Source organism: Maylandia zebra, linkage group LG17 (assembly GCF_041146795.1).
Source record: "Maylandia zebra isolate NMK-2024a linkage group LG17, Mzebra_GT3a, whole genome shotgun sequence".
In the NCBI taxonomy this organism is placed as follows: Eukaryota; Metazoa; Chordata; class Actinopteri; order Cichliformes; family Cichlidae; genus Maylandia; species Maylandia zebra.
Genome location: NC_135183.1, coordinates 12,730,701 through 12,745,482, shown reverse-complemented (window position 1 = coordinate 12,745,482; position 14,782 = coordinate 12,730,701). Strand labels below are relative to the sequence as shown.

The 14,782-nt window shown below is 40.1% G+C and overlaps 2 protein-coding genes across 6 annotated transcripts in view; one reads left to right on the top strand and one right to left on the bottom strand.

Moving 5' to 3' along the window:
* Window positions 1-4,749, top strand: part of phactr1 (phosphatase and actin regulator 1) — a 44,434-nt gene extending 39,685 nt beyond the window's left edge. For all 3 annotated transcript variants that reach the window (XM_004571753.6, XM_004571752.6, XM_004571751.6), the window contains exons 9-13: window positions 332-387; window positions 489-550; window positions 2,554-2,694; window positions 2,771-2,847; window positions 4,530-4,749. In XM_004571753.6, the coding sequence (XP_004571810.2) occupies window positions 332-387; window positions 489-550; window positions 2,554-2,694; window positions 2,771-2,847; window positions 4,530-4,545 (352 nt within the window). In that variant the 3' untranslated portion in view covers window positions 4,546-4,749. The remainder of the gene's footprint in view (window positions 1-331; window positions 388-488; window positions 551-2,553; window positions 2,695-2,770; window positions 2,848-4,529) is intronic.
* A 1,053-nt stretch (window positions 4,750-5,802) lies between these two features.
* On the bottom strand, window positions 5,803-14,752 carry tbc1d7 (TBC1 domain family, member 7). 3 transcript variants are annotated; one of them, XM_004571749.4, is made up of 8 exons: window positions 14,683-14,752; window positions 14,110-14,229; window positions 12,217-12,297; window positions 11,634-11,824; window positions 10,376-10,513; window positions 8,148-8,293; window positions 7,195-7,324; window positions 5,803-6,299 (listed from the first exon to the last, which is right to left on the bottom strand). In XM_004571749.4, exons 1-8 carry the CDS (start codon window positions 14,696-14,698, stop codon window positions 6,213-6,215), a joined length of 909 nt encoding a protein of 302 aa, XP_004571806.1. In that variant the 5' UTR covers window positions 14,699-14,752; the 3' UTR covers window positions 5,803-6,212. The 3 variants fall into 3 exon arrangements, with proteins under 3 accessions (XP_004571806.1, XP_004571807.1, XP_004571805.1); XM_004571750.4 differs by lacking the exon at window positions 14,683-14,752 and adding an exon at window positions 14,445-14,676; XM_004571748.4 differs by lacking the exon at window positions 14,683-14,752 and having other exon boundaries at window positions 14,110-14,676.
* Window positions 14,753-14,782: the final 30 nt, after the last annotated feature.

Here is a 14,782-nt window from a genome sequence, read left to right as displayed (position 1 = left end):
TCTTTTTTTTTTTTTTTTTTTTTTCTTTTTTTTTTTTGGAGGGTTTTTGGCAACTTTTCTGCTTCTTATCCTCCTGTTCTCAGTCACTATCTGTCATCCTGCTATTCCAGTGCCTCTGAGTCAGTACCTACTCAATAAATTCACAAAATACTGCTTCATAAGAAAAAAAAAAGACTTCCCGTGCACAGCCAGCTTTTCTGTCCACAAGAGTAAAATCTCTTTTTGCATATGTCGAGAGCAATAAGCATGATCTGAAAGCTTGCACGAATAAACATTAAAATCATATAAAAATAGCTTTCCTAAAATAGATGCTTTCCTTCCCTTTATTCAGACGGTTGAGTCAAAGGCCGACAGCAGAGGAGCTAGAACAGAGGAACATTCTGAAACGTAAGTCACTTTGCATAACATGAAGGAAAAAGAGAAAAAAAAACTACAGATAAAAATGATTTGTGTGTGAGTGTGTGTGCTTTCTGTGCGGTTTCCTGCAGCTCGAAATGATCTGGAGGAGCAGGAGGAGAAGAGGGAGATCAAGAGGCATCTGTCGAGAAAGGTAAAGGCAAAGAAGATGTGGACAGCGTGTCTTTGATCAATCAGTGCTGAGATGGTTCATAACCCCAACTAGAAATATGAACATGGTTGCCTTGGAGACTAACCTACCGCTCTTCAGACTGCACCCCTTTGAGAAGTAGTTTTTGTGTGTGTCTTAGATCGTCTCCATCGCAGTCACATGTTACTGAATAATAAAGAACACCTGACACAGTAAACGTCAAATTAGAGTATATCTGATGATCCACCATACAGCAACAGTCATTCTGATTATCGAGCACATAAATCTGTGTGTTTGTTTTAGTGTGACCGCCATGGACTGAAGTTCTGGTCTGTTGGTGTGTGCTGATATGATGTGTTTGCTTTTCTCCAAACATCTCTACTTCCATTGTTCCACAAGTTCTTTTAAAGAGAGGAGAGGTTTTCTCCCAGCAATCCTTCCAAACAAGCCATACTCGTTCAGGCTTTTTCTTCTGACATACATTTTAGCATTATCATGCTAATTGAGGCCTGTAGAGTCTGAGATGTAGCTCCTGGGTTTTTTTACAATGTATCTAAGTATTTCACCGTCTGAGCTGGGGGTGAATTTGAAAGTTATTAGCTGATGCTAACAATCAGCTGTGTATCCTTTTAAAAACAGCCTACAGTCATTCACTCACTACGTGGTTGTACACCACTCTGTGTTTAATCATTTAATCATCTTTGTCATGTCTTCCTCTCCTGACCACAACCTGCTGTGGCAGATGGCCACTCCCTCCCTTAGCCTGTTTCTGCTGGAGATTTCTTCCTCTTAAAAGGGAGTTTTTCCTTCCCACTGTAGCCAAGGCACTTGCTTACAGGGGGCTGCATGATTGTTGAGGTTTTCTGTTTTCTTTGTATTATTGTAGGGTCTTTCCTCGACAATGTAAAGCACCTTGAGGCAACATTTGTTGTGATTTGGTGAATATAAATAAAATTGAACTGAGTTGTAGTTTTCAACAAGTCTCACACATCTTCTGAGCAATCCCAGGTCATTCTTCTTTGGTGAATCTCTCAAGCTCCTCCAGATTTGTTGGTCTTCAGTTCACCACACAGATTTTCAATGAGATTCAAGTCAGGGCTTTGTGCAGGCCAGTCAGTAATTTTCATTTCAGTCTTCTGGAGGTAGATCTTCACAGGAGTGACATGTATTTTGGGTTGTTGTGTTGGAAAACAAAGCACTGGTGCAGATCCAGTTTTGCTGCTGTTTGAGGTTTTCTTTGAAAATCTTCATATATCCTTCTTTCCTCATGATTCCTTGACTAGACTCCCAGTTCCAGACGCACTGAAGTATCAACAGTTCCTCACTTGGCTAAGTTGGTCACTTGTTGGCAGTTGTTCTGAGGATCAGGCAGATCTCTCACTAGTTTTCTTTCCAGAGTCTTTAAAGTCGTTCACTTCCTACCTCTGCCAGGCTTTGAATTTCAATAAATTTCTCACTCCAGTTCTTGACACTGTGATAACATTGTATGTCTATCTGCTCCTTAGTAACCATAGACATTTTTTTCTCATGTAAACTGATTTCGTTTGATGCATGATGCTTTCCCAAGTTACAGCTCAAACTCTGGCTGAAGTTTTTATACTGTGTGTAAATTGGACAGCAACCCGCAGTTTTAATGATTTTATGTGTTTTAAGAATTATAAAGGTAAAGCACATCAAAAAATTGAAATCTGTAAGTTGGGGCTAATCATTTTGTCCTTGTCTGTACACACCTGAAAGTCCAGACCAGCAAACTACAAAAACTTCTGCGTTTGTAGACATCCTTACACTTACTGATAATTAATCGGGTGCACCTGATTAGCAGCACCTGGCTGCCACTTACCCTCCTGGTTCGTAAGAATGTAAGGATGTAAGGTCTGGTATTAAAAAAAGGGGAAGTTTTTTATAAAATTGTACAAAACTGTACAAAAGACAAAGTTAACTGTACTGAGGAGCACAAGTTACTTAATGCTGATTGGACAGCACCCATCTGTTCATCCACCTTTCAGCTCAGCCAGAGACCCACAGTCGAGGAGCTGAGAGAGGCGAAGATCCTCATCCGCTTCAGTGACTACGTGGAGGTCGCCGAGGCTCAGGACTACGACAGGAGAGCAGACAAGCCGTGGACTCGGCTAACAGCTACAGATAAGGTTCATTTCTCACAAAGACTGGATTCAAGTAATCTGTACTAGTGTGCTTTATCTAAGTGTGTGTTTCTTTGTTCAGGCTGCCATTAGAAAGGAACTAAATGAGTTTAAAAGCACAGAGATGGAGGTGCATGAGTCGAGCCGTCATTTGACCAGGTATGGAAAAGTTGCACAGAACAGCTAATGAGCTGCCTTACGAAACTGCAAAGCACTCTTTGTTTTGCTTTTTTGTTAAATGAGGTGTGTTGGGGAAGGTGCCAAAGTAAAGGTCATGGTGGAGTTCTGCTATGGACAGCAGTAGTTTTAAGAAGTGTGATTACACTTTTATAGCTGCCTCAGCCTTTATCAGCTAAAGCCTCACGTTGTCAGCTGTAGCTGTACCATGCTGCGCTGCCTCCAGATTGTTAAGCCCATAATTATGAGCAGCCAAGTGTGAAATCTTCAAATTACTTTCCTAGTTGTTGTTTTGTTTTTGTTTTTTTTGACGCAAATGCAATATCTCCTACTTTGCAAGTAAACCAGCAGAGGTGTTAACATACTGGTAGAATCATGCTGAAGTCAGAGGTGCTAAAATCTGGTGTTGCCATTAAAAATATAGGCTGACTGGAAGTGAATGTTTTCCTTTCAGGGTATCCTGTCAAATATTTGCTCAGTGAAAAATTCTAATTCGTCATTTGGGTTTTTTGGCTTCTTCTTTTGTCTCCCCTACTCTCAGTTTTCGAGAGCAATGGCAGAAAAGAGGGGGAGCTGTGCTCTTACACACTGTGAGATCTGCTATGATGTGTGGTTTGGAGATGGTGGCGCTGACAAAAAAGACAGGAGGCTGAGTTGGAGGTGTCAGAGTTAAATATGTTGAGGTTTTCTTTGGGAGTGGCCAGACTGGACAGGATTAGAAGCGAGCATATCAGAGGGAAAGCTCAAGCTGAGTTTCTTGGAGACAAAATTGGAGGCAAGGCTTCCCATGGGGCCATGCTTGAAAAAGTTGACAGGGGCCTTCACCATGTTGGCCTTTTTTGTTGCTGGTTTGGCCTGGAGTCTTGCCAAGATGCTAGCTTCTTACAAATTTGAAGAATAACTCCCTAGAACAGGGGAAACTGTACAAACTCTTGGTTTTGGAGTAAAAAGCCATTCCAGCCTTTCCATCAGGGTAGGTGTAGACTTGTCCAACGTTCTTGATGGGCGGACTGGCAGGGATGGAAGGTGCCACCTCATCCTCACTGTCATCTGACCCAGCGCTACTGGTGGACTCCTCGCTGCAGCTGTCATAGCCATCAAACATCCTGAATGAGTCTCGTCGCTTACAATCTGAACCCGGGGTACGATCAGCCAAATCCCTTGAGTCTTCCTTCGGCCATTTATATAAATTCTTTTTTAGTTATCTGCACCTAGGGGTAGAACCTAGCTTTGAATTTTAGTCTACCTAGCAGGATTACCTAGCAGGATATCGACAAATTACTCTGCAGCTGAGATGGTTTTGACATCTTTATAGGAGGGATAGTGGATACGTTGGACAAAGGACGTTGAAGATTGAACTTCCAGGCTCATGAATGAAGTAGTTTAAATAACTTTAAATGGTTGGTGCCAGACAGGCTGCTACGAGTAGTTCAGATTTTCAGGGATTTTCCTGCACAATCATCTCTGTAGTTTACACAGAATGGTCTGAGAAAGCGAAAATATCCAGTGAGCAGCAGTGCTCTGGAAGAAAAGGCCTCGTTGATGCTGGAGGTCAGATGAGGATGTTCTGACTGCTTTGTCTCCTTTTAGATAATTTCATTGTGTCAGAATAAAGAACATTTCTTCAAACATGCTCATTTTCTCTTCCTGGTTTCTTCCTACAGGTTTCACAGGCCGTAAGTCGGCTCAGAGACCTCAGCCATGTTTTTAAAATCCCTTAAAGTCTCAAGTGTTCAGACTGCTACAGATTTCCAACATCAACTTCGAACTGGCTTCATCACACAAGTTTGAGCCATTACAGGAAACGGGAGAAAAACACTGAGATGGACGGATCAATGACTGTCTCCCCTCTGTGGAGATTTTGGTGACTTCTTGATATTCAAAAGCTTTTAATTGTATTTTTTTTATGATGAAGAGGTGGTGATATCTTTACTTTGCAGCACTTCTTTTTTCTTTTTTTTTTAAACAAGGCTCCTGGAGGTCCAACACAGAATCTGTGCCAATTTTACAGGATGGGGACGGTAAAAGATGAAACACAGGGTCTTTATTTCACTCTCACTGTTTTCATGCCTGTACCATATTTTCATCGGGCAGAATTTTTCCTTTGAGTATGCTTGTGTTAGCTTGATTTTACTCCACGTATGACATCTCAGTAATCATTTCTCTTTGCCAGAGGCATGAAAACATTCCACAAGTGTGTACTATTGCAGGCAGCTGAAGCTTAAGCCAAATTGCCCTAAAATTCTAATCAAAGTCCAAGAGTGCTCTCTACAACAAAAGGAAATTCCTGTCTCCAAACACTTTCACATCAATCCGCTGAGCAATAATGTCAGATTCTCTCTTTTACATCAATCTAGTTGTGGGCTGCGTTCGAGTGTTCAAACACTTTTCAAACTTCAGATTCCCATTTTAAACCAAAGCAACTTGACCTGTTGTGAAAGCCGTCACCTTGAATGGAGAATTCTGGAGTGACGAGTATCAAGAGTTCAGTAACCCACTGTGTCACTGTGCCTACAGGCGTGTTTACAGGGATTTCAAAGTTGCCAAATAACCTTGTTTATTTGATACAGAATATTATCTGTAGACACAGTAAAATGTTACTGAGCTCTCTGCTGAATTACAAGAAGGACTGTGTTTGCATTTCACCTTTTATTGTCTGACATGAGCCTTTTTGGTACGAAACGTGTCAATCCTGCCACCTTACGATTTGCCTTTTTTTTCCTCTCCCTTTTTAATGGTTTACACTTAAGATTGGGTCCATGAATTGGAGGTTTTTACCATGTTATTGGTGAGAACAAGCTGCGTGGGTTATGATTGTGTATCTGAGTGTGTGCGTATGCAAGAGTCAGTAATATTACTGTCACTTGTACGCGTTTAAAAAATGTTTTGAGAAAACTCTTCTCAGAATTCTAAGAGGATGTACATAAATTAAAAGGATTTTCAAATGTTCTTTTGTAAAGCAGAAAGACCTGCATGTGGGTATTAATTTATTGTGAGTCTTCTATGATGTATGCAGTTTCTTAAAGAAAGAAACTTATTAAAAAAATAATAAGTTACAGCCTCGTCTGGTTTTTTTCCCCCAACCCACCACCAACTCAAGTCTCTTTCACCAGAATGGTTTGCCAGAGTCGCAGGGGAAACCTGGAAAATCAACAGTATGAAAAGGGTCCCCATGGTTTATCAAAAGCAGCCATGATGAGTTTTCAGTTCAGTTCAGTTACGCAGAGACAAAGCCCCGTGGACGGCGAGTGCCGCAGTGTCTTAGTGAAGCATTGCGAGTCCAGGTGGATTTCAGGAAAGAAGATTACTTCTGGTTCCAGATATTTTCCTTGTCTGGCTCCGTGTTGCTATATAGCATGGATCAGGGTGCCGGAGTACTTATGCCACAAATCAATGGCTTTAGTGACAATGGCATCTGTGTTCTCCTGCGGTATCTGGAAGAGAGATTGAAGGGAAATATCATACAAAGCACATGCTAGGAGAGAATATGTGTCTGGATTTGAAAAGCTACAACGTAGGGGTCCAACTGTACATCTATCTGTCCTGTTAGGTCAAGGACGTCCAGTTCACCATGAGACTCGTTCAGTTGAATACACCCAGTGACCCAAACAAGTGCTATCAGTTTAGTCTTACATCTACATTCTGACACTGCAGCAGGTGTTTTGGCAGTGCACCAGTTGATGTCTCTCACCTATCTGAACTACAGCACAAGGAAAAAGATTTATTAAAAAAAATGTGTTCACTCATTCTATACATTCTAAGTGTCATTCAGTCACAACCAGAACCTGCAACGTCTGCTTGAATGGGTCGAATCAGAGCACCCGACTGGTAAGAGTCCGATCATCTCCATTGACTCCAGTGGACAGTTTGCTTGTTTGTTTGTTTTGTTTTACAGAAATAATGGATCACAGAGCTGGAAGTTAGCAACACACACTTGCAGAACTGCATATTTATGAAGTAAGATATTAAAAAAAAAAACTAAATTGTATTAGTGCACATCAATCAAACTCACTTGTGTATTTAAAACATGTTGGTTAATTATCCAAAAATGAATTTGCAGATTTTGGGCATGTTAATTGAGGCCAAATTAGGTTAGCACAATATTAACTAGGAACAACTAATCGCCTGTACATTCTTTTTATCTTAATGTTATTTCATCCAAAATTATATCATCAGAAAAAAGCCTACAAATCCTGCCAACTGTAACTGCTGTATCTGCATCTGATTTACTGTACTAACTCAAAAACCAAGGCTGGAGTGTTTATTGTTTATCAGAATCCAGGTATTGTTGGACCCATACTGTGAGACACAGTTGTCTCTTATACTTACATTGCACAAGAATTTGACCATGCCCTCTGGCCGGTTGATGCCCATCAAAATAATTTTGTAGCTGAGCAGGATCTCCAGGGCCACAAATACCAGGATCTTACACGAGCCACTGATCACCTTGTCCCACACCCTAAAGACAAGGGAAGACCACAATCAGACCAATAAAAGAGCCAACATACTACCCAGCACGTCCTAGAGCACACTTAAAGTTAAAGTTTGATAAACATAAATTTAATACAATTACTAGAATTTTTTTTTAATACTTCACATGCTTTAAAAAGACTGGCTGTCACTTCACATTTACTAATTAAGGCTGTAGGATATTCCCAAGGTGAGCCAAGAGCTATGGAATTTGTTCGATGTGTTTCATTATTCTCTGGGTCTGTAAATAAATTGTATATAAATAAGAAAGTACCTCCAAAATCTGTGTAATCTGTCCTCAACACAAAAATCCATTTTATGCTGGAAGTAAATTTTCGGCTACACTCCACAAACCCTTGAGAATGTGGAAACCATGAATTGGCCTTCAGGTGACCTCTATGACACAGTAACAGAGCGCTTTGACAAACAGTTAAGACAATCCGGACAAAGTGCAGCTTTCATGCACCTTTATGCTGACAATTTTTGCTTATTCATTAACACTGAAATCGACAAACTCAACAGTTCCTGTAGATGGACTTTTGGGTAGAGTCAGCTGTTGCTACACGGCTTGTTGAGCCATGCCATTCTTTGTAAATTGTGACTTTGGTTGATGAAGAAAAGATGGCTGGCAGCCTTCTGAGTAAGACACAATGTGGAACCCTATATAAAAGTTTTCTGCCATGCTGCCATGACTCCATGCTAAAGAAATGCAAGAATGCCCTTTAGCTTATGAGAATGCAGCTACCCTTGTTTTGTTGGCTCAATCCAAAGATGGTGAAATGAGCAGCTTCTGGAGTGAACAGTTAACTGACCTTTGCAGACTGGATTCAGGCAAGCAGCCAGCAAAGCAGCATCTGAACCAGAGGTTGTAGGGTAGCTGATGCAGGGCTCCGCTGTTCTTCAGATGGTTTAGCAGTCGAGGTTCCTCCTGACTCAGATAATGCTCCAGGCTCTTTGGCTACCCCAGGAGGAAAATAACAAAGTCTTTATTTTAAGATCTTTGTGATTCAGATTGTTGGATCATGAGAACTTTACCATTATGCATTATACAGATTGTACAAATTGAAGTTACACCAAGATACACTCTCACTCAGTGTCTCAGCGTTCTGTCAAAAATACATCAAAATATGTAGATTCACAAATTTATAAACATATAAGCAGTGTTGGGAAGGTGTATGTATTCCACTACAGATTACATGATTACAGAATACATGCCCCAAAATGTATTTTGTAACGTATTCCATTACGTTACTCAATGAGAGTAATATATTCTGAATACTTTGGATTACTTAATATATTATCATGCTTTTTACAACTACATGAATGTACTATTGCTGTGTGATTTATTACTATTACTGAAGGTTACTCGCCATACCAATAACAACTAGATGTTTAAATCTTAATATAAATGAGTAACAGTAGGGTGGACATTAGGTAAGGCTGCACTTTTTGCAGCGATCTCGTATAGAAAACTAATCGCGCGGATATAAAACAGGTCCACAGCTCCGAACCGTAGTAAAGGGACCTCTGGCTAATACGTCGGGTTCGTGTCGGGCTCGTAGCCGAAAACTAGCTTTACTTTGTTGTCTAGGCCAACTTTGCTATTGAGAGACAGAGAGAGGCGAGTCTACAGTCGACTCTTAATAGCTTACTTACAACTGGGCTACACTGCCCATGAGGCTACATTCTTTAGGCCTATGCCTGCAACACTCTGTCTATTGCCTTCATATTGAATAATTTTTTGAACAATAATTTTTAACAATATTTCATCACGTCATTATGTGGGCTGCAAGTAGACGTGAGCCGCGAGATTGAGACACAGGCATTAGAGCCTCTTAATGGGTGTTTTGTTTGAGTTTCCACCAGCGTGGAATTACCAAAAATAGAGAGGATATAGCCCAACATATGAAACAGGAAAAGACCGCCGTGTAATCCCTTTATTTCAACTGTATTCTGAATATCACCTTTTTAAACGGTAACTGTAACGGAATACAGTTACTCATATTTTGTATTTTAAATACGTAAAGGCGTTACATGTATTCTGTTACTCCCCAACACTGCATGTAAGTACAGCTGTCACTGTTTTAAAATCCTCAACTGTGTGAAACGGAGCACACGTGCATGGGCCTCAGCTCTACTTTGACAGTTCGCCTTAAATAGAAAGTAAGCAGCCTTTAAAAAAACTCATTAGACTCAGCAGAACAGCTGTCTGTATGCACACAGCTGCGAGGGTTATTTATAACAACATTATCAGTGCAGCATTATCTCCAACATTATTAAACTTCACAAAGATGAGCAGTCTTTTATTCACACTGCTCATTAAAAACTGACGTACAGGAAAAGAAATTACATAAACACACTTTCATCACCTAGTTCTCATCATTTGTCCTCAATTCTTACTGCAATTTATCCTTTCTGTGACCAAAACTATCCAGAAAATGATTTAGTTTAATTGAAGAATGTTTTCTAACCATTGTCTTTTTTCTGGTCAACATCTGAGGCCTGTACTATGAAGCAGGATTAGGGATTTAGATTTATTGTATCACCTGCATTGTGCATTAAAGCTCTTCATATTTTTCCAATTTAAACTATGTTTTGTAAAATATGCTGCTGTGCTGACAGCACACCTGGCCATATGTTACCAAGACTGTCCCTTTACTTTGAATGGGCTCACTTAGATAGCTAACGCCTGGGTTACTTCATTTGACTACTGAACACCTTCATGTAACCATTTAATGAGGCTTATGTTGTTATAGTTTTTGCTTTGTCGTTTTTCAACAATCTTCTTGTGGTGTGTCTGTGAGCGACGCAGTGTCTGCATATGTACCTTTATCACAAAACGTATCTAAAAAAGCTGCACTAACGCCAATTTATTCCCGTTCTTTTAGTTAATCTATTAACAATGTCAAACAGTTTGACAGGCTTATAGTATTTTTGCACCAAAAAGGTGCTTCACAAAGAGCTAGTAGCTGGAAACTTGGCACATCTCGGGATGGTGTACAGTGTGTGAAATGATGAAAACTAAACATTAAACACTTACAAGGTGAGGTACTGAGTCTCCAAACTTTGTATGGTACTGGTTGACAAAACACTTGACGAGCCAGTAGCAGTCAACAGGATCATCTACAATCTCTTCCATGGCTCGGCTGATGGAGAGGAAGTCTTCATTCTCTTCATCCTGGTGAAGAAGAAAAAAACAAAAGAAAACATATCAACAACACAGACCCAGAGAAAAACACTTAAAATAAAATCTGTACTTTTTATGTGGTCATTGTTTCTTAACGATCAAACAGCTATACAACAACACTTTCATTGAATAGAACAGAATCTTTATTGTCACTGTTACAAGAACAATGAAACACAGTTTGGCATCTCTCCGTTGGCAGCATGTAGATTTACATTCAGTTTGTTTAAGGACAGGAGAAGAAGATAAAAATAGGCATAGGTTTTAGGGGTATCTACTCAGGGAATGTGTGTGACACACAATGTGTGTAATACTATTGACAATGCCTTGGTTAGTATCATTATTTTCAATCTCACATGTCTGAATTTACAGCTATTTTTTCATTGACATACTGTATTAACACAACCGATCTAAAAATCACACACAAAAAGCTCCCCATAAAAACCTAGTAGGAAAAAGTTACCAGAGGGGATAAATTCAGTTTTAGAATTTAGATTCAATGTTAACTGTAGCTAAGTTCAAATTGTTAATGCTAGCTTATTTTAATCAACAGCATTGTCATAAGCAAAACTAGGGTGGCAAAAGATTATTTTAGGGTGGCACATACCACACCATGCCACCCCTGTAGATTGGCCCTGTTCACTGCAAAACCAAGACGCCGCGTGTTAACATCTCCCCACACACCCAAACAAAAAAAAAACAAAAAAAAACAAAACAGTTAAATAAACCATCTGTGATACCTGTGACTGTTCTTGGGCAGTTGTTTTAGTCACTATCCAGACTTTTGTTTCTGTAGTTTGATATCATCACATTTTTTTATTTTCCAATTTTTAGATGTTATAAGCATGACATTATAATTTCAATTGCTTATTTTGTCTTGTGAATTCTTGCTTGATGTACTTTTTGTTGCTATGATCTTTTGTTTGATCTTGAACTCTGCTGCTCAACCCACAAATGCATTTTCTTTACAAATGTGGCACCATTTAAGGGGAAACAAACAGGCTTTCGAACAGTGTGAGAATTATTTCTTCACTGTTACAAGAAAGAAATATGTGACAAAACACAAATTTACATCCTTTTCGCTTATTATGGACTGATATACTTTATTTTTTACCGGGGGTGAAGTCTCAGAGCATCGCGGGAGGGTCTGGCTCTCCAGTTGGAACATCCGCAAGTAAACATGGGTGGAGGGTGTGGAGGAGTTGATGTATCTCATCACTTCCAGAGCTTCCAGGATATCCTGATACTGCTCCTTCCTGTAGCCCCCAACCAGAGCATGAGAGTCACTGTGTGGAGGTAGGATGCCTGCAGGCACAGATGACTTCTAGTTAAGAAATGTATACATACACATTTAACAAAACTGAGTTAATTTTAAAAAAGGAGTGCAGTGTTCAGTTGTGTTGGACAGATTAACCTATTTAGCATAAATAAGTTCCAAACAAGAGAAATAGAAGTAAACGAAACATGTGTTTACATGCAGCTCTTAGCCTTGCATATGGCTGCATATGTCTATACTGCAAATCACAATTACTGAAAATGAATATTTTAAATATAGTTTTTAAAAAAAATCTTTAAAGACTAGTGCAGTACAATAGCTAAGTGATTCTCTCCTGTATTTTTTGTTTCTACCCATCTAGTCAAATCTGCACAACTGAAGAGGGTGACAGGGTGAACACCTGATCGCATGTGATTCTTACCCAGCAGTACCTTCCACACATGAATCCTGTACATGGAAGGAAGGGGGAACCTCTGACTGAAGGTGCTTAGCTTTTCTAAATCTGTAAGAGAGCAAAACTCTTCAGGTATGAAGTTTAAAAAAAGGGAAATTGAAAAAAAAATATATAAAAATACATTTATTTATTTTTTTGGTCTGGCTTTTTCCAGACCAAAAAAAAAAACATGAAAAATGTGTCATTGTACATGCATATGTGTGCATGTGTGTGTGTGTGTTCCGTGTTCAGCCAAGAGAAAGTGTCCCTTCAGTCAGTTAGGCAAAAGTCAGCAATCTTAGGTCGACACAGGTGGTCTTGAATGAGGGGGGAGGCAGTCACAACACAGTCTTGTTATCTAAGGGAGAATTTTTTTATTTCCATCAGCTTTTGCCTTGAGCATCCAGCTGGCGCCAGGGGGTGCCGCATGAGATAAAGATGGTAGTTGTTTTGGTTAGCGGAACAAACAGCTTCCAATTTTACAACCAGCCTTGTGGGATTTTGAACAGCTGTAGCCGCTTCTTGTTCTTCAATCAGCCAGAACTCTGCTATTGTGGTTCCAAATTGGTAGATGTCGTTCAATGTCCTCCATCGAGAGCGTCGTCAGACACATGATGCAACCAACCATCGAGTACCCGGCAGCAAACGTCTCCACAGGACAATTGGGCTCTCCCAGGCCCAGGAGTTGTCAGTTTCGTTAAGGGACCAAATCCATAATTCTTCTTTAGGTTTTTAGAGAACAAGTCTGGGAGACTCTCTTAGGGTTAGAGAATAAGCGAGACTATACAAAAGACACGAGAAGCCAAGCTGGAAAGATAAGGGAGAGGGAGAAGGAGAAGGAGAAAGATGTACTCCATTTTACAGTGTATGACTCAGGAAAACAATCCTGCTCAATTATTCATTCAAGTTTGAGATCTGTGGCAGTAAAAGAGGAAAATGTTAACACTGGAATGTTTTTCCTCCTTGGAAACCTGCAACATGACCAAGAAGGTGCCCTTCATTTAAACGTTCCTCAGTTGTTAGTAAGGGACCCAAAGTGTGCGAAGAACATATATCTCAAGCCATTACACACCATCAACCACCATCAACAACCAACCACCAGCCTGAGCCACTGACACATGGCAAGATGCATGCTTTCATGTTATGTGCACCATATTTTAACCATTCATCCGTCTACCATTTGAATGCTGCAGCAGAAATCAAGACTTATCAGATTAGACAATGTTTTCTACTGTTCAATTCCAATCAGCCCATGACGATTAGAGTCTCCGTTTTCTGTTATCAATTGACAGGAGTGGCACCTTCTGCTGCTGAAGCCAATCTGCTCCTAAGTTTTACATGCCGTGCATTCATATTGGCACTTCTGCATAACTAGTTCCAATGGGTGGTTCTTTAAGCTACTGTTGCCTCCCTATCAGCTCAAGCAGCCTGGCAATCCTCCTCTGACTTCTGCCATCAACAAGGCATTTTCACCACGAGAACTGCTGCACAGTGCATATTTTCTCTGCAAACCCCTGAGTGGCCTGTGCCACTCCGATGATGACAAATCAGATGATGCAAACAACCATGCCGCATTCAAAAATCACTTAAACCACCTTTCTTCATTTTGCAAGACTCAGTTTGAACTTCGGCAGGTAATCTTGATTATGTTTACATGCCTAAATGCATTCAGTTGCTATCACGTGATTGGCTTATGAGATATTTGCGGTAATGAGTAGCTGAACAGGTGTCTTTAATAAAGTGTTCGTAAGATTATATTATAGCATAGCATTGGCTTACAGGTATATTGTTATTGTCATGGTAGTGCGGACGCTTAGCTAGCAAGAGACTTTACACTTATGCTACCTATGCTAGCACGAGCGATAATTTTCCGTTACCCACCCAGAGGATTGTCTTTGAGTAGTATCTCCAGGGACTTCTTCTCCTCCACTCCTCTGAAACCCACTTTCTCGTAGTATGCAGAGCGAAAATTTCTCTGTGGGTCGTCAGCCATGGTGCCGCCTGGACAGTTAAACATGTGCATTTCAAACTAAAGAAAAGCAAACTTTAAGTATTAGCCTGTTTTAGCCTGCATGGACATAAGACAAAGTTTCTCGTCCAGACGTGCAGCTTGGGGGAAAACAGAAAAATGTTTTTAATTTGGCTGACTAAAAAAGTTAATTACGACTCCCTGCAGTTTGCTGGAACACAAACACAGTGAACACAAAGACTCCTGCCTTGACGTTTCAAAGCGTTTCGGGCTCCCGCGACCCTCAGACAGCTGCCCCACAGCTGTTTGCTACATAACGTCAGCAAACAAGCTAGTGTTAGCTTAGGAACAGATAACCAGCTAAAAGCATAACTACTCTAAAGTAAAAATTCTCTGAGAGACTACTAAAAAGTATTAAAGTGGCCATCACAACCAGTGATAAGAACAATTTAAACAGATAAAAAATCTACAGATAAATTGACAACCTCCTCCGGATGCCATACAATGTTGTTATGAAAACCCTTCCGGGTGATACTATCAAAATAAATTCCGTAGCAACGTTCCAAATATGAAAAATATTTTTAT